Genomic DNA, 25,072 nt, shown 5'->3' with positions numbered 1-25,072 from the left:
CATTCTTGGAATTATGACCATATGTTTCAGTAGGACTATTTTTCTTATAACAAAAATTTTTATTACTAAAACACTTGCAAGCTTTTCTATTTCAGGTATATTTAAAACCTTTATTTTTTTCTACCAGACTCTAAGCCTCACCATCTAAATTTATCTTTTACCACTTATTTGATACATTGGGGTTTTTTTTTTCACATCAGATTTTTAGTAGTTTTAAATCTTTTCTTTATATTCTGTTTTGAATTTAGCTTGGAATGATACACAATTTAATATTTAACACCTTTGGGGAAACATTTTCTGCATTTGCATTGATAAAATTACAACTATATTTTCATTCTTTTTACAGATGAAGAAATAGATCTAATTCAAGTGCTTTATTATGAACCTCTGAATATAATAAAGGGTTTTTTCTTTCCTTTGGTAAAATAAGGTGGTAGACAGCCTCCAAGATAGCCCACAATGATCCCTACCTCCTGGTATTCCCACCTTTATGTAGTCCCCCTCCCACACTACCATTGTTGGTCTTTGTGACTGATAGAATAAGGCAGAAGGAAGGGATGTTATTTCCAAGATTATGTTATAAAAGACTCTTTGGCTTCCAACTTTGGTGCATTTCTCCCTACTCTTTCTTCCTTTCATTGCTCTCTCCCCACCACTCCCTCCCTGTCTGTCTGTGTGTGTCTCTCTCGTTCTGTCTCTATTGGATCACTCCCTCTTGGGGAAGTCAGTTGCCAGGCATGGGCAGCCCCATAGAGCGGCCCATCTGGCGAGGAACTGAAGCCTCCTGATGACAGCCACATGAATGGAAGTGGATGCTCTAACCTCAGTCAAGCCTTCAAATTGCAGCCCCAGCCAACAGTGTGACTGCAACCTCATGAGAACCACCCAACTAAGCTGCTCTCAGATTCCTGAATCTCAAAAACCATGTAAGATAATGTCTGTTATTTTAAGCTGCTAAGTTTTCTGGTGATTTATTATGTGCAGCAACTAATATTAGAAAACTAATACGAGATACCTATATCTTTGAGCAGCTGTCTGTAAAAATTGCTAAAAATGATTAATTGCCCTGACAGAAGTAAGCATATTTCTTATCAACAGTTATGGATTCCATGCCATACGTAGTATGTGCTAAGTGCAGAGAATACCAAGAGAGAGTAGGATTTGGCCATGTAGGAACAAAGATGCAATTGTGGGAAACTTCCTGTTTCTGGAAATTGCATACTAGATATTTAGATCCATGCTTCTGCTGAAAAAAACCAAAGCTGATTAAAATACAAAGTCATCTTAAAACATCAAGGAGAAACAGTACGGAATGTCCGGTCCAAAAGTAAAGAGAAAAAGAAGTGAACATGGAGCCCTACTGTGACAACCTTATGGGGTGAGGGGGACAGATATCAAAGTTCAAGATCCACACAAGGTGGTGAATCTAACAGGAATCATGAATCTAACAGGAGAACTTCCCCTCAATAGGCTGAGACACCCCCACCCCCTCCAAAGTGTTTCAGCCTTTGGATGAGGCTGAACCAGAAGTATAAATTATGTAAAATTATAGCCAAGTTTAGAATTGCCGAGGGGCCGGCCCCGTGGCTTAGCGGTTAAGTGCGCGCGCTCCACTGCTGGTGGCCCGGGTTTGGATCCTGGGCGCACAGCGACGCACCACTTCTCTGGCCATGCTGAGGCAGCGTCCCACATACAGCAACTAGAAGGATGTGCAGCTATGACATACAACTGTCTACTGGGGCTTTGGGGGAAAAATAAATAAATAAAATTACAGAATTGCCTACATCACCCAAGGAATCTTAAGCATTTAACTAGCTTAAGGTGCTCCCACACTGGTGATGCCTCCAGGTGCTAGGAGGAATAAAAATGTAAATCTTCTCCATAGAAAAGTAACTTCACTGTAGGCTTCAAATTACTTTTCAAATATAACATCTGCTAACACAGGTAAAAATAAGTAGGCACAAAAGGAAATGACTTAAGAGGCAACGATTAGTAGAAACAATGAAAACAAATTCATATAGACTTAGGTATTAGATTTATGCATTCTGTGTTTAAAGAAATAAAGTCAGGTGTGAGGTACCTGTAGAGAATGGGAAACTATAAAAAGTGATGGAGCTAATTTGGGAAAAAACAATACAAATATTGCAGGAATATATAAAAACGGAACTTTAAAACTCAGTAAATAGGTTTAATGGCAGAACAGAATACAGCCAATAGGAAGAATTTATAAACTGGAATATAAATCAGGGAAATTATACAGAGTACAGCATGGAAAGACAAGATGGAAAAAACAGGAGACAGAAGTCCTAACATATGCTTAATTAGCTGCACAAGGAGAGAGGAGAATAGAACAGAGCAAATATTTTTAGACATAATGTAGACTTTTCAAAACTGCTGAAAGACATGACTCCATAGATTGAAGAAGCCAGACAAATCCCAAACAATAAATAAAAAGCAGTCTACACATACGCTTAACAGGAAAACAGGAACTGCCAGCTGTCCCAGAGTCCAAGGAACAGTTTGCTCTCTCCTAGTCAGGGGACCAGGAAGGGGGTTGGGGCATGTGAGACAGAACCCTTTTGAATTTACTTGCCTTATTCTAGGAGAGCTGCAGAAAAGCAGCAGCACCCCTTCCTCTCCACTATGTGTAAATCCTGTGAGGTGGAGCCTTGTGAACTTTCCCTGCCCTACACCAAGCTGGAGACAGCAAAAAGGTAGCACCCCTCTAACCACTGGTACACTGGTGGCAGACTGCAGGGCAGGACACTAACAATGCTGTGGGGAGGCTAAAGGCCTGACTTTCTAGCCAAAACACCAAGAAAGGGGATCTTGGAACCAGTGAGTGTGGAGAAGATAATAGACAGGAGGAAACTGAAGAAAGGGAACCTTTAAATTTGTGTATAAAATCCTGGGATCACCCTCAAGCTGTGCATGTGTGAAACTGACCAGAAGCAGCCAGGCAAAATTTTTTTTTTTTTTTTTTTTTTTTTTTTGTGAGGAAGATCAGCCCTGAGCTAACATCCATGCCAATCCTCCTCTTTTTGCTGAGGAAGACTGGCCCTGAGCTAACATCTATTGCCAATCCTCCTTTTTTTTTTCCTCCCCAAAGCCCCAGTAGATAGTTGTATGTAATAGTTGCACATCCTTCTAGTTGCTGTATGTGGGATGCCGCCTCAGCATGGCCAGACAAGCGGTGCGTCGGTGCGCGTCCGGATCCGAACCCAGGGCCACCAGTAGCGGAGTGCGCGCACTTAACCGCTAAGCCACAGGGCCGGCCCCAGGGCAAAAGTTTTGAACACCGAACCACAGTGTAGATCACTATCCAGGTTTACACTAGCCACTGGGTGGTGCACAGTTGGGGCTGACTAGAACGGCACTAAAAAGGTGTTGAAAACTAAATTACCATTGGAACCACAGCCCACAGAAAGCTAGCCAGGTTGTGTGGTCTGAACTAACTGGATTGACTGCCAGCTAACACAAGACAAAACACAACAAAAACATTCTTCTGAAGATTTATACAGGACTGAGAGTTTCCTAATATTCAAAATATCCAGGAAATAATCCCAAATTATTCAACCTGCAAAACACTAAGGAATCTAGTTATTTAGGAAATAGACATTTCTCTAAAGAAAATATACAAATAGCCAATAAGCACTTGACAATATGCTCAATATCATCAGTCACTAGGGAACTGCAATTGAAGACCACAATGAGATAGTACTTCATTTCCACTTGGATGGCTAAAATAAAAAAAAATTTAAAATAAAGAGATAATAACAAGTGTTGGTGAGGATGTGGAGAAATTGGAAACCTCGTACATTGCTGGTGGCAATGTAAAATGGTATAGCTGCTTTGCAAAACTGTTTGGCACTTCCTCAAAAAGTTCATCACAGAGTTACCATATGAACCAGCAATTCCACTCCTATGGATACACCGAAGAGAAATATGTCCACATACTTTCACACAGAACTTGTACATAAACGTTCACAGCAGTATTATTCATTAGCAGCCAAAAAGTGGAAACAATGCAAATGTCCATCAATTGATGAACAGACAAATAAAATGTGGTATATGCAAACAATGGAATTTTATTTTGCCATAAAAAAGAATAAGGTACTGAAACATGCTCCAACATGGATGAACCTTAAAAACATTATGCTAAGTGAAAGAAGCCAGTCACAAAAGACTATATATTGTATGATTCCATTTATATGAAATGTCCAGAATAGGCAAATCCATAAAGTGGTTGTGTAGGGTTGGGGAGGAAACGGGGAGTGACTGCTTTAGCGTGATGAAAATGTTCTAAAGTTGGTTGTGGTGTTGGTTGCACAACTCAGAGTACACTACAAATACATTGAATTGTACACTTTAAATGTATAACACTTTTAATCATTAGGGAAATGCAAATCAAATACAATCAATTGTATATCAATAAAGCTTTTGTTTTTAAAGGCCACTGAAGTCATTAAAACTTAGTGTTTTCTGAAACTCAAGAAATCTTTTTGATTGAACTAGAGAACATCAGAGAATACAAATGTCTGATCAAAGATAAATTGACATAATTACAACTCAAGTCTGGAAAGACTATATTAAAATCTCAAGGGCTGGGCGAGAAGAGCTGCCATTTGTGTTGCGTCAGGTGGTGTATTGTTATCCTAATTTTACAACTGACCGAGTTGCATTAGAGTCACAGGACCAGAAAATGGAAGCGCTATGTTGTCAATTCACATCAGTCTGACTCCACCGGCGCTTTTTCCAGCCTCAGCTCGGCCGCGGAGAGTAGGGAGTCAGGAGGGCAAAGAAGGCAGCAGGTGGGCGAGTCCAGCTGCTAGGAGGGTTTTCCGAGTGAACAGTGGGAGAGAGAGGAAGAGGGGACAGGACACGTTCAAGTCATCACTTCAGCATCCTTGTGCAGAAACACTGATTCTTACGGAGAAATGACTCCATGTCATTTCAGGACGTTACCAAAATTAAAAGAAAATATACCCAGCTTTGGAAATTCGTACCCCACACCAGCAACTGCTCTCAATCTCGGGTCTCATCCTCCGCCTCGGTCACCCCGGCCGCGGCGTCCTTCAGAAGGACTAACCTGTCTTCTGACTACCTTTCAAAAGAGCAATTCGCGCGACACTTGGCCGGCCGCGAAGACTGCGCGGAAGCGAACCTCGAGCCGCAGTCTCTGCGCGTGCGCACCGCTGCCCCCCCCTTCCGCCTCCGCTGCCAAGCTGCAGGCCAGGCCCGGTGGGGAGCGGCTGCTCTGTCCACCTTCTGTGGTGGTGGCGTCCGGTTTCCACGCCACCTGCGACGGGTCAGGCGGCGCCCCCCGCTCAGCGCCTGCGCGGACTGCGGGCGTCCGTCACCATGACAGCGACCGCGGGCGGCCCGGGTAAGCGCCGTCCCGCGGCTGCCCCAGCTGGCTGGCAGTGGGCACGTTCTCCGGCCTCGTGCCCGTAGCTGGGGGCGCTCTGAGAGCCTCCCCTGGCGGCACCCCGCCCTTTTCGGACCCTCGCGGTCCGCATTCTCAGCGCGCCCGCATCCATTGGCCTGGAACCCTGGTTCCCGCGTGGGCGTTAAGAGAAAAGCGTTTGGGGCGGTCAGGAATGGCGAGAATATGCGCCCTTTTTAAAAAGGAATTATTTTTTTAGAACAGTTTTACGTTCTTGGGAGAGTTGAGTGGAAGACTGATTTCCGTATACCCCCTACCCCCACACGCGGTAGCCTCCCCACTATCGACGTCCCCCACCGGGGTGGTACATTTGTTACAATTGTGAACCTACATTGACACATCCTTATCTTCCAAAGTCCATAGTTTACTAGAGGGTTCACTCTTGGTGATGTACCTTCAGTAGGTTTGGACAAATGTATGACATGTGTCCATCATTAGGATATCCTACAATGTAGTCTCACTGCCCTAAAAATCCTCTGTGGTCCACCTCTTCATCCCTCTCCCTGCCCCGATCAACACCTGACAACCACTGATATTTTTACTGTCTCTGTAGTTGTGCCTTTTCCAGAATGTCATGTAGTTGGGTTCATATAATGTGTAGCCTTTTCAGATTGGCTTCTTGCACTTAGTAATAGGCATTTAAGATTCCTAATGTCTTTTCATGGCTTGATAGCTCATTTCTTTTTTAGCATTGAATAATATTCCGTTGTTTGGATGTACCACAGTTTATTTATCCATTGACCCACTGAAGGACATCTTTGTTGTGTGAAAGATGACATGAATGGAGCCATATTACGTAAAGCCAGAGCAGGGGCCCCCCAAGGTGGCATAGTAGTTAAATTCTGTAGTTAAGTTCTGTGTGCCCTGCTTTCAGGGGCCCCGGGTTGGCAGGTTCAGATCCTGGGCACCGACCTACACCACTCATCAAACCATGCTGTCGTGGTGACCCGCATACAAAAATAGAGGACAGATTCGCACAGATGTTAGCTCAGGGCCAATCTCCCTCACCAAAAAATAAAATAAAATAAAATAAAGCCAGAGCAGCCATTTCAGAGGTGTTCTCTTGCACATCTTGTTTTCTTTATCTTCCAAACTGGACCAAACTGCCAACATTCCAAGTCAGTAAGGACAAGAATATCCTATCTGTAAGGAATGATGAAAGGGCACTTTGCTGATGACCGAATGGCTAACCAATCAATGAAGGACAAACGTAGCCTTACATCATCTAGCACCAATGAACTCTTCCTTAATACAACTCACCTTATCCTCCCTTTTTCTGGTAAAACCCCTAAGTCCCTCTCCTGTAATCAGGACACTCTTTGGGTTTCTACCTGAATCGCTGCTCCCTGAATTGCAATTCTTTGATCCCAGATAAACACTTTGCCTCTTAAACTGGTTTCTGTTTTTGTAGGTTGACACTTGCTTCCAAGTTCTGACAATTATGAGTAAAATTGCTATAAACATCCACATGCGTGTTTTTTTATGGACAATAAGTTTTCAGCTCCTTAGGGTAAATACCAAGGAGTGGGATTGCTGGATCATATGTTAAGAGTATGTTTAGTTTTGCAAGAAACTGCCAAACTGTCTTCCAAAGTGGCTAGACCATTTTGCATTCCTACCAGCAATGAATGCGAGTTCCTGTTGCTCCACATCCTCGTCAGCATTTGGCATTGTTAGTGTTCCAGATTTTGGCCATTCCAGTAAGTGTGTAGTGGTATCTCTTGGTTGTTTTAATTTGCATTTTCCTAATAACATATGATGTGGGACATCTTTTCATATGCTTATTTGATATCTATATATCTTCTTTGGCTAGGTGTCTGTTAAGGTGTTTGGCCCATTTTTTAATCAGGTTGTTTGTTTTCTAATTGTTGAGTTTGAAGAGTTCTTTGTGTATTTTGGATAACAGTCCTTTGTCAGACATGTCTTTTGCAAGTATTTTCTCCCAGTCTATGGCTTGTCTTCTCATTCTCTTGACATCATCTTTTGCAGAGCAAAAGTTTTTCATTTTAATGAAATCCAGCTTATGCATTATTTCTTTCATGGATTTGGTGTTGTATCTAAAAAGTCCTCACCATACCCAAAGTCATCTAGGTTTTCTCCTATATTATCTTCTAGGAGTTTTATTGTTTTGTGTTTTACATCACAAACTTAGTCGTGGGTAGTGTCATCACTTTGTTCTTCTCCTTCAATACTGTGTTGGCTATTCTGGTTTTTTTTTGCCCTCCATATAAACTTTAGAATCCGTTTGTTGATATCCACAAAATAACTTGGTGGAGTTTTGATTGGGATTGCTTGAATCTATAGATCAAGTTGGAAGGAACTGACATCTTGATGATGTCAAGTCTTCCTATCCATGAACATGGAATATCTTTCCATTTATTTAGTTGTTCTCTGATTTTGTTCGTCAGATTTTTGTAGTTTTTGTCATATAGATCTTGTACATATTTTGTTAGATTTATATGTAAGTATTTCTTTTTTGGGGGTGCTAATGTAAATGATATTGTGTTTTTCATTTTAAATTCCACTTGTTCATTGCTGGTATATATTAATTCCAGGAGTTTTTCTGTTGATTCTTTCAGATTTTCTACGTTGACAATCATGTCATCTGTGAACAAAGACAGTTTTATCTCTTCTTTCCTAATCTGTATACCTTTTATTTCCTTTTGTTGTCTTGGTGCATTAGCTAGGACTTCCAGTATGATGTTGGAAAGGAGTGGTGAGAGGGGGAGGAATATTGCTTTTTGAGGTCTTGGTTGAAATGAAAGGTATGTGACATTTACCTAATCCATAATTTCAACAGACCAAATGGAAAGTAGTTTTGGTCAGTCCAGTTTCTCTTTGGGAATTGGGTGAGGATGGGAAATGCAGAGGGACATGGCCAAGCATTATTCCAGCTTTTTGTTGACAACCTTTGGAAGCTGGTAATTAGTGTGTCTCTGTTATTTGACCCCAGAGTGAGAGGTGTTTTAAGCCAGGCAGTTCTCCTCCAGAAGGTTGCAGTATCTTTTATATAAACGTAAGTAGTCACATTAGACGGCTTTGGTGACACATTTCTTTTTCAGTTGAAATTTTTTCCTGATTGCAAACATAATACATGCTCATTCTAGAACATTTATAAAGTATATTGAAGTAGGAAAAAAAATCCACATAATGCCAATACTCAGAGGCACCACTAGTAACTTTTAGGTATATTTTCTAACAATCCTGACGTTTAAGAAAATATAGTTAAAATCACGGTAAATATACATTTTTTTATCCTGCATCCTCTCATAACATACCACGTCACAAAAGCTTTTTATAAACATAAGTTTGAATGATTGATTATATTGCATCATACAATTATACTATAATTTACTTAATCAGTCTCCTAATTTTAGATATTTTTAAGTGTTTCAATTTTTTATTGTTGTTGTTATTAGAACTCAAGCTGTGATGAACATCTTTGCATTGTTCTTCCTCATTTCTGTTTTTTTTTTAATGCTAGCCTGAACTCCTTTAACAGGAATTACTGGATCAAAGGAAATGAACATTTTTTTAAGGCTTCTGCTAAACCTACATCAAACCTGGTTCTATTCAGACCAGGGCTTTCCTTTTTAAACCTTGGGCTCTTTCCCTTACATCTCATTATAAATCCATTTAATGCCTAGTTTTCCTTAAAAATCCAAATCTGGGTCAAAGCTCACACTCAGAAGACTTTCACCATTCTCATTATTAGGCTATATAAGTACAGGTTCTCTTCTGAATTGATACAAAGTTTACAAACTTCTCAGAATGACACATGTGCTCAGGTGAAAAATGTTCCAGATGCTGACACATGCCATTGAAAAAAAAATTATATTCTCATTGCTAAGTTACCAATGAGGCTAATTTCTTAACCAGATTTTTCCATTATATGAATCATTTCCTCCTCTTTTAGAAAAATAAGTAATACATTCTCCTGACTTTGGGCTTTCTTTCTTCTTCTTTTTCTAATTCTGTTAGGTGTAGTTTAAGATTGCTTATTTGGGATTTTTCTTGTTTGTTAAGGTGGGCCTGTATTGCTATGAATTTCTCTCGTAGGACCACTTTTGCTGCATCCCGTATGAGTTGGTATGGTGTATTTTCATTTTCAGTTGTCTCCAGATATATTTTGATTTCTCCTTTAATTTCTTCAGTGATCCAGTGGTTGTTCAGTAGCATGTTGTTTAGTCTCCACATATTTGTCACTTTCCTAGCTTTTTTCTTGCAGTTTATTTCTAGTTTCACAGCATTGTGGTTGGAAAAGATACTTGATATGATTTCAATCTTCTTAAATTTATGGAGGCTTGCCTTGTTTCCCAACATATGGTCTGTCCTTGAGAATGTTCCATGTTTCACCTGAGAAGAATGTATATTCTGCTATTTTTGGATAGAGTGTTCTATATATGTATCTATTAAGTCCATCTGGTCTAGTTTTTCATTTAATTCTACTATTACCTTGTTAGCTTTCTATCTGGATGATCTATCTATTGATGTAAGTGGGGTGTTAAGGTCCCCTACTATTATTGTGTTGTTGTTAATATCTCCTTTTAGGTTTGTTAAAAGTTGCTTTATGTACTTTGGTGCTCCAGTGTTGGGTGCATATATATTTATAAGTGATATGTCCTCTTGGTGGAGTGTCCCTTTTATCATTATATACTGCTCCTCTTTGTCTCTCATTGCCTGTTTTATCTTGAAGTCTACTTTGATATAAGTATGGCAATACCTGCTTTCTTTTGTTTGCCATTTGCTTGGAGTATCGTCTTCCATGTCTTCACTCTGAGTCTGTGTTTGTCTTTAGAGCTGAGATGTATTTCCTGGAGGCGGCATATTGTTAGGTCTTGTTTTTAATCCATCCCACCACTCTGTGTCTTTTGATTGGAGAATTCAATCCATTTACATTTAGAGTGATTAGTGATATATGAGGGCTTAATGCTGCCATTTTATCACTCATTTTCCAGTTGTTCTGTATTTCCCTTGTTTCTCATCCCATGTATTTTGGACTACCAATTCAGTTTGGTAGTTCTCTGTGATGGTTTTCTCAGTTTTCCTTTTATTTATCATTTGTGTCTCTATTCTGATTATTTGTTTAGTGGTTACCATGAGGTTTGTATAAAAAAATCTCATAGATGAGATAGTCCCTTTTCTGATCGCCTCTTATTTCCTTAGTCTAAGCTGATTCGATCCCTCTCCTCTTCCCCTTCTAAGTTATTGTTGTCACAACTTATTCCATCTTCTGTTATGAGTTTGTGGTTAAAACGATTTTTGATGTTTTCCTTCACTTTATCTTTAATGTTATAATTGTTCGATAACCTGTTCTGATAGAGAGCTGCAATTTCCTGATTTTGTCTGCCTGTTTATCTCCTTGCTCAAGGCTTTGTAAACCCTTTATTTTTTTCCCCAAGTATGAGGGCCTTCTTGATATTTCTTATAGGAGGAGTCTTGTGGCAATGAACTCCCTCAGCTTTTGTTTATCTGGGAAAGTTTTTCTTTCTCCATCATATCTGAAGGATATTTTCACTGGATAGAGTATTCTTGGCTGAAAGTTTTTGTCTTTCAGAATTTTGAATATATCATTCCAATCTCTCCTAGCCTGTAAGGTTTCTGCTGAGAAATCCGCTGCAAGCCTGATAGGGGTTGCTTTGTAAGTTATTTTCTTCTGCCTTGCTGCCCCTAATATTTTTTCTTTGTCATTGTCTTTTACCAGTTTTACTACTATATCCCTTGGAGAAGGTCTTTTTACATTGCTATAGTTAGGAGTTCTATTAGCTTCTTTTACTTGTATTTCCAGCTCCTTCCCCAGGTTTGGGAAGTTCTCAGCTATTATTTCTTTGAACAAGCTTTCTGCTCCTTTCTCCCTTTTTTCTCCCTCTGGAATACCTGTAATCCTTATGTTGCATTTCCTAAGTGAGTCAGATATTTCTTGGAGAATTTCTTTATTTCTTTTTAGTCTTAGTTCTCCTCCTCCATCTGAAGCTTTTCTGTATTTCTGTCCTCCAGATTGGTAATTCTGTCCTCCATAATATCAGCTCTGTTATTCAGAGATTTCAGATTTTTCTTTATCATCCATTGTGTTTTTCATCTCCAACATTTCTGATTGGTTTTTTGTTATAGTTTCAATTTCTTTTGTGAAGAATTCCCTCTGTTCATTAATTTTGTTCCTGATTTCATTGAACTCTCTATCTGAATTTTCTTGTAACTAATTGAGTTTTTTTATGATAGCTATTTTGAATTCTCTGTCATTTGGATTGTAAATTTCTGTGCCTTCAGGATTGATTTCTGGGTGCTTGTCATTTTCTTTCTAGCCTGGAGTATTAATATATTTCTTCATACTATTTGATGGTGTGGATTTATGCCTTCGTGTAGTGATAGTATCTGGTCACAGATTCCACCTGCCGCCACTGGGGGGGTGTGGTCAGGAACTGTGTATTCTGAGCCTGCCACAATCCCTGGCGTCTATGCCTGTCCTTTGCAATCTATGCTTACAGGGCCCATCTGCAATTGCTGGCTCACTTTCTTGCAGCTGCTGCTTTTCTAACGTATGCACGGGCACTCTGGCTGACCGGCTGAGCTGGAGCGCCAGGAAGGGGGAGAGGTGCTTTCTTTCACCTGCGTGATCCCTGGGGCATTCTCCCTCTGCCCTCGCTATCTGCTCTCTTGGGGTGCTGGCTTAATGAAGACACCCCCGCAATAGCTTAGCCTTCTCTATGTGGAACTTTCCCATGGGCTGTGAGGGAACTTGGAGAACAAAGGTGTTCCCCCAGAGAGCTGCCACTCCCCCCTCTTTACTCAGAGCTGCATGCAGTCCTGTGCCCTGGGGCACTGCTGGGGAGGGAGAGAAGCTCTCCTTACCTCCTTCCACTTCCCCCTGGGGGGCCCAGCACCTCCACCTTCAGACCTATGGCTGCGTGGGTCTCTCAGATGTCTTTTGTGTTGTGTGAATGTCCTCTGTTGGTTTATGAATGTCCATTTTGTTGTATTTTAGGGGGGAGAGTCTAAGGGAAGAGCTCACTCCCCCATGATGCTGATGTCACTCCACCAGTAATACATTCTCAATATAAAAAAATTCAAAAAGCACAATAAGATTTATAATAAAAAGTTCCAACCCATCTCATCCCTCAACCAATAAGTTCCCCTCTACACACTCATTCTCTGTTACTAGTTCCTTGTGTGTCCTTTCAGAGATATTTTATGTACATACCACCATTACTATATATCTCTTTTTTGTTTTTCTCTCAACTTTTTTTTTTTTTTTAACATACAAATTAATTTCTTAGAGCATTAGTTTTTAGTGGCTTAGAAGAACACAAACTTATTTTCTTACACTTCTGGAAGTCAGAAGTCTGAAAGGGGTCTCACTGGCTAAAATCAAAGCTACTCAAAATTAGCATGGCTACATTCCTTCTGGAAGCTCTGGGGGAGAATCAGTGTTTCTGCCTTTATCCTCCTCTAGAGACTGCTTGAGTTCCTTGGCTCATGGTCTCTTCCTCCATTTTCACAGCCAGCAATTGCTGGTTGAGTCTTCCTCACATTGCATCACTCTGACACTGGCTCTTCTGCCTCCCTCTTTTAGTTGTAAGGACCTTGTGATTAAATTGGGCCCACCTGCATGATCCAGGCTCCTCTTCACCACTTCAAAGTCAGCTGATTAGCAACCTTAATTCCACCTGCAACTTTAATTCTCCCTTGCTGTGTAACATAACATAGTCACAGTTTCCAGGGATTAGGAGGTAGACATCTTTGGGAGCCATTATTCTTCCTACTACAATACCTATACATATTGTTCTCCACCTTGTGTTTTTTTCAGTGAACATCTCTTTGAGATTACTCTATATCGGTACATATAGATTTGCCTCATTCTTTTTAATGGCTACATGATGTTCCATTGCATGGGTATGCCACAGTTTTTTTAGTGAATCCACTGTTGATGGATATTCGGGTTATTTTCACTCTTTTGCTATTACAAACAATGCTGCAGTAAATATCCTTGTATCAAATGTGTCATTTCCCACATATAAGCATATCTGTCTATGGGATAAATTTATGAAAGTGGAATTTCTGGGTCAAAGAGTAGATGTATTTTTTTTTAAGTTTTTCTTTTTTAATCCTTATTGAGATATAATTTGCATATAATGCAATTCACTCATTTAAAGCATATAACTCAGTGGGTTTTAGTATATTCAGAGTTGTGTAACCATCACCACAATCAATATTAGAATATTTTTATCACCACAGAAAGATGTAAAAAAAAGGGAAAATTGAGGGGAAGGGGAGGAAACAGAGGAGAACTCTGTACTTTTTTTTTGTTTGTGAGGAAGGTCAGCCCTGAGCTAACATCCATGCCAATCCTCCTCTTTTTGCCGAGGAAGACTGGCCCTGAGCTAACATCCATGCCGACCTTCCTCCACTTTATGTGGGACGCCGCCATTGCATGGCCTGACAAGTGGTGCGTCAGTGCGTGTCCGGGATCTGAACCTGGGCCACCAGCAGCGGAGCACACGCACTTAACTGCTACGCCACAGGGCCGGCCCCGAGAACTCTGTACTTTTCACTCAATTTTTTCTGTAAACCTAAAACTGCTCCCCCAAAAAATCTTAATTAAAAAGATTGCAACTGGCCAGCCCCGTGGCTTAGTGATTAAGTGCACGCACTCCGCTGCTGGCGGCCCGGGTTCGGATCCTGGGCGTGCACCGCTTCTCCAGCCATGCTGAGGCTGCGTCCCACATACAGCAACTAGAAAGATGTGCAGCTATGACATACAACTATCTACTAGGGCTTTGGGGGGAAAAGTAAAAAAAAAAAAAGATTGCAACTAATTTTGCCTTTCTTTTGGCCCTATTTTCAGAATTACAGCCTACCTAAAATATAATATCCTAGATCGTAGGTAATTGGAGCCTTCTTAAATTCTAAAGATATATGCAGTTGTGGCTAAGGATAAGGTAGCAGTTTCACCCATTAACAGGGCAAGGAGAACTTTTTACTTCAAATGGTTTTAAATTCTGGAGGTATGGTGTTTTATAATTAATTTGTTAGTTGCCCTTATAAAAATTTTTAATGCAGTGTGTTTAGTTGAAAGGTGCTGCAGACACATCCAATAGACACCATTGACTAACATTTAGTTTTTTTCTGGTAACACGCATGATTACTGTTTCTGAGCGTCTTTTGGTGTACCTCAAAAACTTCATATTTAACAGCCAAATCAGGCACATATTTTATCATGAGGATATACTATGATTTAATTATTTTCCCATTGTTGGACATTTCTGTTATACCTAATAATTAATGTGCCTTCTAAAAATGCCTAACTTAAATATTAAAAAAATGGTGGCCATGTACTTTCATCTAAGTCTGAAGGGTCTGTGACTCTATTGCATATGCTAAATAGAGTCATGTGTTGTGAGTAGGAGAGAGTGTGGGGCTAGTGGATCCCACAGCTGACTCTCTCCTTTCTTGATTCTGTAGCCTGATATACAGAGTGGTTGCTAAGTTCACGCATGTTAGTTAGAAGTTATTTTTATAGGCCCCTCCATCCTCTAATCAAATTATACTTTTTCATATACTTTTCGTATACTTTTTTCGTATACTTTTCATTATACTCAATGTCTCATCGGCAGTTTCTGATAGTCATTTTTAGGTTTTTAATTGTTGTTATGTGGAGTTAATAGACAAATAATTAACAGAAGACACAATCTCATGCATAGGAAATTTGCAGCCATGTGGTAGGCACTTAAATGTTTAATGAATGAACAAAAATTAGGGAGGTAAGATTATAGATAACTATTTTCACTGTTTTTCACCTTTTTCTCATTGTTATATTAGAATATGACATAATTTGGACCTGGATTCAAGTGTATTAGTCTGAGTTAACTCACATATTTTAATGCTTAATTAAGAGAATATCTGGTCTGCCAAAAAGTACTTGATAGATATGGGAGTTGTGTATATTTGTACATGCTCCATAAATCTATGAATACTAATTCAGGAGTTTGCTTAGTCACTCATATAAATGTTGCTGAGTCACCTCATAATCTGAAGGTGAATATGCTTAAATGTGTAATTTAAAACTGTAAATTGTTATAGAGAATGGGGCTTCAGGTGGAGAAAACAATTAAGTTGTACAAAATATAGAAGTTTTTAATATAGCTTTGGCTTTGCATACATTTTACTTATTTATGGGGCTAGGATTGGAGAGGATATCTTATGTAAATTCCTGCTTTAAAATACCTGCTTCTTACCAGTTTTTTTTCTTCCTATATACTTTCTCGTGCTTCTGAGGTTCAGACTATGCTATATGTTTACTAATTACTACTTACATCATATATAGCATGTTTTTATATATATATATAATGTACCTGCCACATCATAATACTTGTTCTCAATTTTTAAAATCTTGTATTTTTCCCAAAAATTTAGTTACTTTATTTCTCAATATATGCTGTCCCCTTGTTTGTTAAAAAAATTTTTACTCCATAAAAAACAATCTATCCTTTTTAATCTAAATGCTGTTATTTTAGGATCTTGGAGTGAAAATATACTGGAATATTTTCTGAGAAATAACCAGATCACAACAGAAGATGGCGCCCAGATCACCTGGTACCATGCAGCTAACCACAAGGCACAAGTGAAGGCAGCACTGAAAAGTAAGTCAGATTTACATTGGATGGGAGATGAATTCACCTCTTGATATCTGGGCATATTTGCAGGTATCAGAGACGTAGATGACTCAAATGTAAATTCTAGGCTGACAAAACATTTTTATAAAAGATCCCATTTTGTTTATAAAATGAACAAATTTCCATAATTGGGGAATTTTCCTATTTTTCAGAAGTGATTTGCCTTTTCTATGTCCTATTTGAAACTCTCATATGTTATTACACTTGCTTATATATTGTAGTGATTTGAGTAAAATTTCTAAGATCAGGGTCATATGTGTTACATATTTTTGTGTCTTTCACAGTGTACTAAGGACAGGCTCAGTAAACATTAGTTGAATGGGTGGATGAAGCCACTGTACACTAATATATAGTTAATTGCCTTGGGCAGTATTTACGCCTAGGCTAGAAACCGAGCCTTCTGATTTACTAACTCAGTGTATAGCCGTATATATCCCCTTCGTTATGTAGATGAACTTGGCAGGTTCTCAGCTGTTTGCTATGAAGTACCCCTTTTGGCTGCAGCAGCAGAGGAGGATGAAAGCCTGTCACCAGAGGGCTGGGGCATAGCTTGAAGTGATCTGGTCCAACAAGGAAAATTCCTTAAGTCCTATGTTTTACTGTAAAAATTTATGCATTTTTTGCGTCCTACTCAATTATGTATCTGGATAATGTATCTGAATAATATATCTGAGTATGTATTTCTTTTATTGTAAGAATATTGTTTTAAATTGCTTTTCTTTGCTCCTCAAAGGGAGGAACTTTGTCTTGTTTAATATTGAATCCCTAGTACCTACAACAGTGCCTAGCACATAACAACCACACAGTGATTATTTAATAAATGAATTTTAGCAAAAGCAACGCTTCAGGAAAAAGTTAGTTAGTGATTCCCAGGAGCCGGTGGGAGTAGGAAATAGGGAGTGAATGCTAATGGGTACAGGGTTTTTTTTTGGGATGATGAAATTTTTCTGGAATTAGCTAGTGGTGATGGTTGCACGATCTTCTGAATATTCTAAAAACCACAGGTATACTTCAAAAGGATGAATTTTATAGTATGTGAATTAAATATCAATTTTTAAAAAAGGGAAAAAGGATAGGAAGAAATAAAACTATTATTTACAGACAGTATGATTGTGTATATAGAAAATGAAAAAGATTCTGTGCATAAATGATTGTAATTCATAGGTAAATTTAGAAAATCTCAGGATACAAAGTCAATACTGAAAATAAATTCTATTTCTATGTAACAACCAATATAAAAATTTGAAAAAATCTTAAAAATTTACCATTTGTGATAGTATATGCAGAAATCTCGTACCTGGAAATAATCTAATTAAATATGGATACTTTACTTTTAAGATTGTTTTAAAAATTACTAATGGAAAATCATTTCCAATTGCTGGCAGTCTGGTGTTGATCTGAGAAGTTTTCATAGGTTACTTAGTCTTCAGATACCATCCTCTTTACTTTCTGTTGGGCAACCAGAGCCCCAAGTTTTATAGTTTGGAAATGCTGTTCATCAAGTCCCTTTCCTCAGCCTTGGCTGGTCTTGCAATTTCTTTCTAGTCCAAAGGAAAGAAAACAGGTTCCTGGAGACGTGAAGGCTATATTTCAGTGATTTATCTCATTTCTCCCAAAATATTTGAGTTCAGTACAACTATTATTAATAGAGCTGTTTCTATTTTGATTAACATGTGAAACTGGATTTTAGCAATGTCTATGATTTAAAAAAAAAAAAAAAAACAAAGCCCAGGAGGAACAGTGTAAGAGCACCCCTTGGTGTTCCATTGTCAACACATCCAAATCTGAGAATAGTCAAAATTGTTCATAGGAGTTATTACATGTAATGTAATTTTATGTTATAACATTTCTGCATTTAGATTTTTAAAAACATGTATATTAAAAGATATGCTGGTTCAAAAAGTCGAAAACATTGTGTTTTTGAGAATAAAAAATGTATTTTAAAAAAGCCTCTGTAACATCTTGAGGAAAAGAGTGACTATAGTCATTGAGTAAAGGTATTAATAGAACTATACTAAATGTAGCACATAAACAGTATAGGCAAAATAGATGTTTAACTTCATTTCTATACACATACTTATTTGAGTTTTGATTTGAGTGTCAATAGTAACTATTTGGGATTTTCTTCTGTTTTCTTTTGAAAACAAAGCTGTACAATTATTTGGCCTTTGGATAGATAGATAATATAGTTGAACCAAGATTGGCAACAGATGTTAGCTCAGGGCCAGTCTTCCTCACAAAAAAAAGAAAGAAAGAAAGAAAATTAAACAGAAGCTTGACCTACTGCATCTCAAATATGGCAGTAGAAAATTGAGTTGGAGATACCATGGGCCCACAACCCATTCCCCCAATTTCTCATCCTGGGAAAGTAATGAAAGAGATTAGATCATCCATCTTTCTGCTAATTCAGTTGCCTTGTTGTCCCAACAGAGGTTTGTCCATAGGCTGAAAGAAAGACTTCTCTGCATCTGCGCCCCATTGCCCAGTGAACCACATAAGCATCTTTAACCATATGAGCAATCCCACCTTTGGCGGGGGGCTGGAAGCTGTTTTGATAGTACCTGGATATTGCTTAGAATTGCATTTGTAGAGCATAAAGGGGGTACAAAACTGTGATTGGCTTTGGTCTCTCGTTCTGTACTTTACCTCATTATGAGCAAAAGAACCTAAACATGGTAGAGCTTAGGGAAAAGAGATATAATAACAAACACCGTTGGGTGCTTACCCCGTCACCATCTCCCTTTTCTTCCTTCCTAAAAGAACTTGGGTTTTATTAAGGTATCCATCGCTGCTCCATACAACCACATGGAAGCTAACTCCATCTCTAGCCCCAGGGGTGGGTTAGAATAAGGGAATCAGCACTTGGAGTTGCCTTGATGATTCATATTGTTCCCATGGTGAGCAAGTGATCTAACCTGGCTCAATCAGACCCAGGGAGAGTACTTATATCCATAATTATTGAAGAAGAGTTCTGTCTTAAAACTGAACTATGTGGATGTGAAAGTATGTAGCCCCAGTGGTCTTGGTAGCCGCCTTACAGTCATGGTAGAGATCAGCCTTAAGATGAAGACAATACCAGGGACGGTAAAGAAGAGCCATGAAGACTCTGATAACATCACTGAGCTGCCGATTATGCCACACCTGGAGCCCACCCTCTCTCTGAACTTGCAGTTACATGAGATGATACGTTTCTTTATTAGCTTGAATCTGAGTTTCTGTTAACTTGCAGCCAGAAGCATCCAGTAGATATATGGGGCAGCCTTGATTTGGCAAATCATTTTCCCTGCTTCCACCTTTGCTCCTGTCCAGTTCGTTTTCCACCCAGCATCCAAAATGGTGTTTTTAAACATAAATCAGGCCTTTTTTGCTCAAAACCCCTTAATGGTTTTCCATTTAAAATACTTAGTATAACTGTTAGATGGGAACTCTTTTAGTTCCAGCACTCTGGTTTCCAGCAGGGGAGATTTTTCCCTAAATGCTTTGGCCACTTGCCTCACTGGTTATCCTCTCACAGAGGTAAAGAGAATTTTTTGGTTTGTGGATTTTGACTGGGTGGACCTGATCTGTCAAAGGTGCTGGGCCAAGGAGAGTGCTCCTCTCTGCTCTTCCCCCTGGACAGTGGGAGGCTGGGTATTTGTATGTGCTGGAAATTGCTTCACAGAGGCTGTTGCAGAGTTTGGACTGGGAGGGGATGGTGGAAGTTAGGGGTCGGCAAGCTCATTTAGCTCTCAGCTAAGCTGCATCCCCTGACCTAGCTTCATAGGTAATAAAGGTAATACCGTGAGCCCCATCTACTGACTTGGCTATTTTATTTCTCAGAATCCATCTGGAGAATGGGATGCTATTTATTGGAGTCTTCAAACCACCTCAGTAACCTGAAACACCCTACATAAACTGGCCTATTTCCCCAACTTCTCCTGTCACAGAGAATGTGCTTACATTCCTGCTGTGCTGGCACTACAGTTCCTCACGTAGCTAAACTCTTTTCCTCCTCAGGCAGTCACAAATATGCTTTCCTGGAATGTTCTTTCCCCACAATTGGCTTGGGTAATCTCTTACACCTCCTTTGGTATCAGCTTAATTGCCATGTCCTCAAAGAGACTTTTCCTGATCCCAGAATCAAAATTCAGGGTAGCACCTTGTACTTTTCCTTCATGTGTGGCCTTCTGTGACAGGCTTCTTTCCCTTAGCGTGTTCTCGAGATTCATCTATATTGTAGGATTTATCAGTACTTCATTCATTTTTGTGGCTGAATAATAATTAGATTGTATGGTTATACCATGTTTTGATTACCCATTTGGGTTTGTTTTCATTCCTTAGCTACTATAAATAATGCTGCTATGAACATTTGTGTATAAGTTTTTGTGTGGACACATATTTTCACTTGCCTTGTATCTGTGTCTAGGAGTGGTATTGCTAGGTCATATGGTAACTCTATGTCCAAGTTTTTTTGTTTTTTTTTTTGTGATGAAGATCAGCCCTGAGGTAACATCCATGCCAATCCTCCTCTTTTTGCTGAGGAAGACTAGCCCTGGGCTAACATCTGTGTCTATATTCCTCCACTTTATATGGGACGCTGCCACAGCATGGCTTGACAAGCAGTGCATTGGTGCGTGCCTGGGATCCGAACCCAGGCCACCAGCAGCGGAACGTGCGTACTTAACTGCTATGCCACGGGCCGGCCCCTCTGTCCAAATTTTTGAAGAACTGCCATGCTTTTCTAAGGCAGCTATACCTTTTTACATTCCCACCAGCACAGTGAAGTAGGGTTCCAATTTCTCCATGTCCTTGTCAGCACTTGTTATTGTCTATCTTTTTCATTATAGCCATCCTAATGTGTGTGAATAGGTATCTCATTGTTTAGATTTGCATTTCCCTAAAGCCTGATGATTGTGAGCATCTTTTCATGTATTTATTGGCAAATGGCCCATATTTGCAGCTGAGTAGCTTTTTCAGCCTATTTTCTGCCTGTAGAAATTTGAGAGCCTATCTCTTTTCATTTTGAACTATCTTTTTGGGTCCAAGTAGATACAGCTCCATTAAAAATGTAGTAGGAGGGCCGGTCCAGTGGCGTAGCGGTTAAGTTTGCACGCTCCGCTTCGGTGGCCTGGGGTTCACCGGTTCAGATCCTGGGCGCAGACTGATGCATCGCTTGTCAAGCCGTGCTGTGGTGGCGTCCCATATAAAGTAGAGGAAGGTAGGCACGGATGTTAGCACAGGGCCAGTCTTTCTCAGCAAAAAGAGGAGGACTGCAACAGATGTTAGCTCAGGGCTGATCTTCCTCACACACCCACACCCACAAAAAAATTGTAGTATGCTTTCTAGGGGCCAGCCCGGTGGCGTAGTGGTTAAGTTTGCACGCTCCAGGGCCGGCCCCGTGGCTTAGCGGTTAAGGGTGTGCACTCCGCTGCTGGCGGCCTCGGTTCGGATCCCAGGCACGCACCGACGCACTGCTTCTCCAGCCATGCTGAGGCCGCGTCCCACATACAGCAACTAGAAGGATGTACAGCTATGACATACAACTGTCTACTGGGGCTTTGGGGGAATAAATAAATAAATAAAATTAAATTAAAAAAAATTTGCACGCTCCGCTTTGGCAGCCTGAGGTTCGCAGGTTCAGATCCCAGGTGCACACCAACACACTGCTTATCAAGCCATGCTGTGGCAGGCATCCTATATATAAAGTAGAGGAAGATGGGCATGGATGTTAGCCCAGGGCCAATCTTCCTCAGCAACAAGAGGAGGATCGTCAGTGGATGTTAGCTCAGGGCTAATCTTCCTCACACACACACACACACACACAATAAATGTAGTGAGCTTTCTATATATCAAATTATAAACCATTTTTTGAATCAAAAACTTTACCCCCAAATCTCTTTGAGGTAGGCCTCTTTCTACGTTGGGGTGCTATGGGACAGCACCCTTAAGATTCTAGAAGTTCTTTTGTCTAGCTGTGTGGGTCCACGAGGCACTGTATTTTTGAGTTCTTAACAAATGGTTCTGTAGTTGCTTCCTTGATTTGATCTTGACCCTGAAGCCATAGTTTACCCACAGCATCCTGGATTTGACTTTTGGCCTGAGGCTGTCTCTTACTTTGAGAATCTTTTGCCCGCTGGAGAGGGTGGGTTTTATTTTCTAACTTGGCACAACTCCTAAATTGGAGATGTTTTCTCTGTATTGCCTAAAATTTGACTAGTTAATTATTTAACTCAGCTCTCTCTTCCTGTTTTTATCATAGGTAGCTAAAAAAAGCCATTGGCGCTTTCAGCATTCTGCGGGGAAACCTCCTTAGCCAAATCCGCAAATTCGTTAGATACGCTCTCTGCGTTCTCCAGTTGCTACAAGTGACAGTGTTGCCAAAAGTTTCACCATGAGACAGACTGTCTGTTCTCAAGCTTCCAATAAGAATTTCCCCACTGCTCTTCCAACTCCCATTAACAGCGCACTCCCCGCCTTTCTTGAAGCCACCAGAAACTAAAGTGTGTCACGTGTTTCAGGTTTTTGTTGTGGCAGTGCCCCACTTCCAGGAAACATTTGTTTGTTTTCTCTTGCTGGATAATAAACTACCTCGAAGCTTAGTGGCTTAAAATAACAATGATTTATTATCTCTCATGATTTTGGGAGTCAGCTAGTTGTTCTCCCGTTCTATGTGGTATAGGCTGGGGACACTCGTATTGCTGCATTCGGCTGGGAGCTCAGCTGGGCCCAGAAATTCTAAAATGGCCTCACTCACATGTCAGAGGTCTTAGTGCTGCCTGTCAGGCAGGAGGTCTTAGTCCTCCTCCGTGTGGCTTCTCTCCCTCCACGTGGTCTCCGAGTCTCCAGTCATTTGCCTGAACTTCTTTGCGTGGTGGCTGGCTTTCAAGAGGATGAAAGCAGAAGCCACCAGGCCAGTTTTACTTCCACGACCTTGTACTGGTCGAAGCAAGTCATAAGTGCAGCGCAGACTCAAGGGGAGGAGAAAGAGAGGAGAGGAGAGGTGCGTATGTACGGGCGGGATCGTGGTCTACCGTCTGACCGGGGAGTCAGTCTACCACTGCCTGCTAAACACAGTCACACCAGGTGACTGGTGAAGCGTGTTGCCTATTCCAGGGATGCATGCTTGTGAACAGTAGCTACGCTTTAAGTCAAAGAACGGAATCTGTAACATAGGACTTCACATGTAAGCAGTAATATCTAGTTTCTAAATGGAGGGATGAGAAGATAAAAGTGCTGCTTTTATTCTCAGAAACTTAAATACTTATTAAACTTGCCTTTGTATACTCACTTTGCAGTGTACTGGGAAGAAATTAAATAATATGACAACAGCTTAAGAGCTGTGTGACCTGGGGAAAGGCATTGAACTCCCCACTGAAATTGGCAAAGTTAGCCATTGATGGTTAAGCAGCTAGTAACTATGGGGGATCAGAATTGGCCCCCACCCCCACTAACTAACCAAAGGAGTTTGGGATGGGAGGCCTGCCCCCAGAACAGGCCATTACCATAGACATCTCTGGTATCTGGGTGGGTCCGTGCTAAGCCCATTCTTAGTTCTGGTTACCCTTTAAAAGAGACATTTACATTTGTAAAGAAAATCTCCATCTGTAAAGGCATCTTCTTCCCTGTACCAGGAAGAAAGGGGGGATGGCCTTACCTAGAAATTTATCAGATGGAAGGCGAGGACTTAAATCTGCATGATAAACCTACCCATTGTGAACTGTGCTGTTTAGGCAATATGCTATATGACTCCCACTAGGTTCCTGTAGGTAACATCCCCCTGGAGTCGGGGTCACCATGGTAATGGGTGTTTGAGCTATATTTTTCCAGGAACTGAACCCCTTGTCCACTTCAGGCCAGATTGATACCGCCAACCCATCAACTGGGCCCACTCAGACATGTGTCCAATAAGTGACCTTTTGACGGCAAGAGATTGGAACTCCACCCTCAGGGCACGCTAATGCTGCCATTCTGTGAACACGCGTCCTACAAAGAGGCATGCAGCCTGACTAGCTTGCACAGATCATCAATCACCTCTTCTCTCCTCACCTCCTATCATTTCCGAACACCTTGTCCCTAGCCCATAAATATCCCGGAGTCCCTATTTTCGGGGAAGAGGATTTGAGATTCATTCTCCCGTTTCCACACTTGGCTGCCTTGTGATTAAACCCTCTCTCTGCTGCAATCTCGTTGTCTCGGTGTTTGGCGTTCTGGGCCGCCGGCAAAACCGGACCTGGTGCGGTAACATCACCACCTGTTTGCTCATCTGTAAAAAGTAAGAATGACATGCAAAGGCCTCGCCCAGTATCTGGCACTTAGTAGTTACTCAGTAAATGTTAGTTTTCTTTCCTTCCTTTTATCCTCCCCAGAAGGATGCTGGACGTGGCATCTCCTGGAGTCCCTGTTTTATTGGCATTAACTTAAGTTCTCTTATTTGGACAGGTACTGCGCACATGATAGAGGCTGATGTCCTTCTTCCAGGTGATGGATCAGAACCTGGCCAACCAATCATGGCCCATCCTCCTGAAACTCACAGTGATAACACTCTACAGGAATGGCTGGCTGAAGTGACGAAGAGCAATAAAGGCATCAAGCTGGATTTCAAGAGGTATTTGTACAAACATGTTCAGTTTTCTGGTTGTTACAGAGTAACTTTGGGGAAAAAAAGATTAATAGCCTTATATATCTGTGCCTGACTAACTTTGTGCTTTTATTTAAATTGATAATGGGATTGCCCACTAATATGTTTCAGGAATGGACCTAAGACCCACTGAATTGTTTGCTAAAATTGCTTCTTGGGGATCCTTTGAGGCTAAAATTAAGTCAATTTTTATAAAGGAATTTATCATAAGTGACCATTGTGATAATAAAATGGTATATTTAACATGCTACTTTCATTAAAAAGTAGTCCAGGAGAGAGAGAATTGAGAGAATTTTATTGAGATAGTTAATGCATATCCTACTTGATTTATGTTATTCT

At 40.4% G+C, this 25,072-nt stretch overlaps 1 protein-coding gene across 3 annotated transcripts in view; it reads left to right on the top strand.

Moving 5' to 3' along the window:
* The first annotated feature begins 731 nt into the window (after positions 1–731).
* FAM151B (family with sequence similarity 151 member B) overlaps positions 732–25,072 on the top strand; it is a 46,686-nt gene continuing 22,345 nt past the window's right edge. The window contains exons 1-3 of one of the 3 annotated variants that reach the window (XM_087430122.1): positions 732–926; positions 15,958–16,083; positions 24,535–24,700. In XM_087430122.1, coding sequence (XP_087286248.1) covers positions 24,546–24,700 — 155 coding nt within the window. In that variant the 5' untranslated portion in view covers positions 732–926; positions 15,958–16,083; positions 24,535–24,545. Of the gene's footprint in view, positions 927–5,234; positions 5,387–15,957; positions 16,084–23,934; positions 24,368–24,534; positions 24,701–25,072 lie in introns of those variants that run through there. The other 2 variants (XM_004420412.3, XM_087430123.1) reach the window with 2 other exon arrangements.

The sequence above is a fragment of the Ceratotherium simum genome, chromosome 4, assembly GCF_057802395.1.
Source record: "Ceratotherium simum simum isolate JZ-2026a chromosome 4, ASM5780239v1, whole genome shotgun sequence".
Classification (NCBI taxonomy): domain Eukaryota; kingdom Metazoa; phylum Chordata; class Mammalia; order Perissodactyla; family Rhinocerotidae; genus Ceratotherium; species Ceratotherium simum.
Note: the sequence above shows the minus strand (reverse complement) of the source record. Positions and strands in the feature narration are given on the sequence as shown.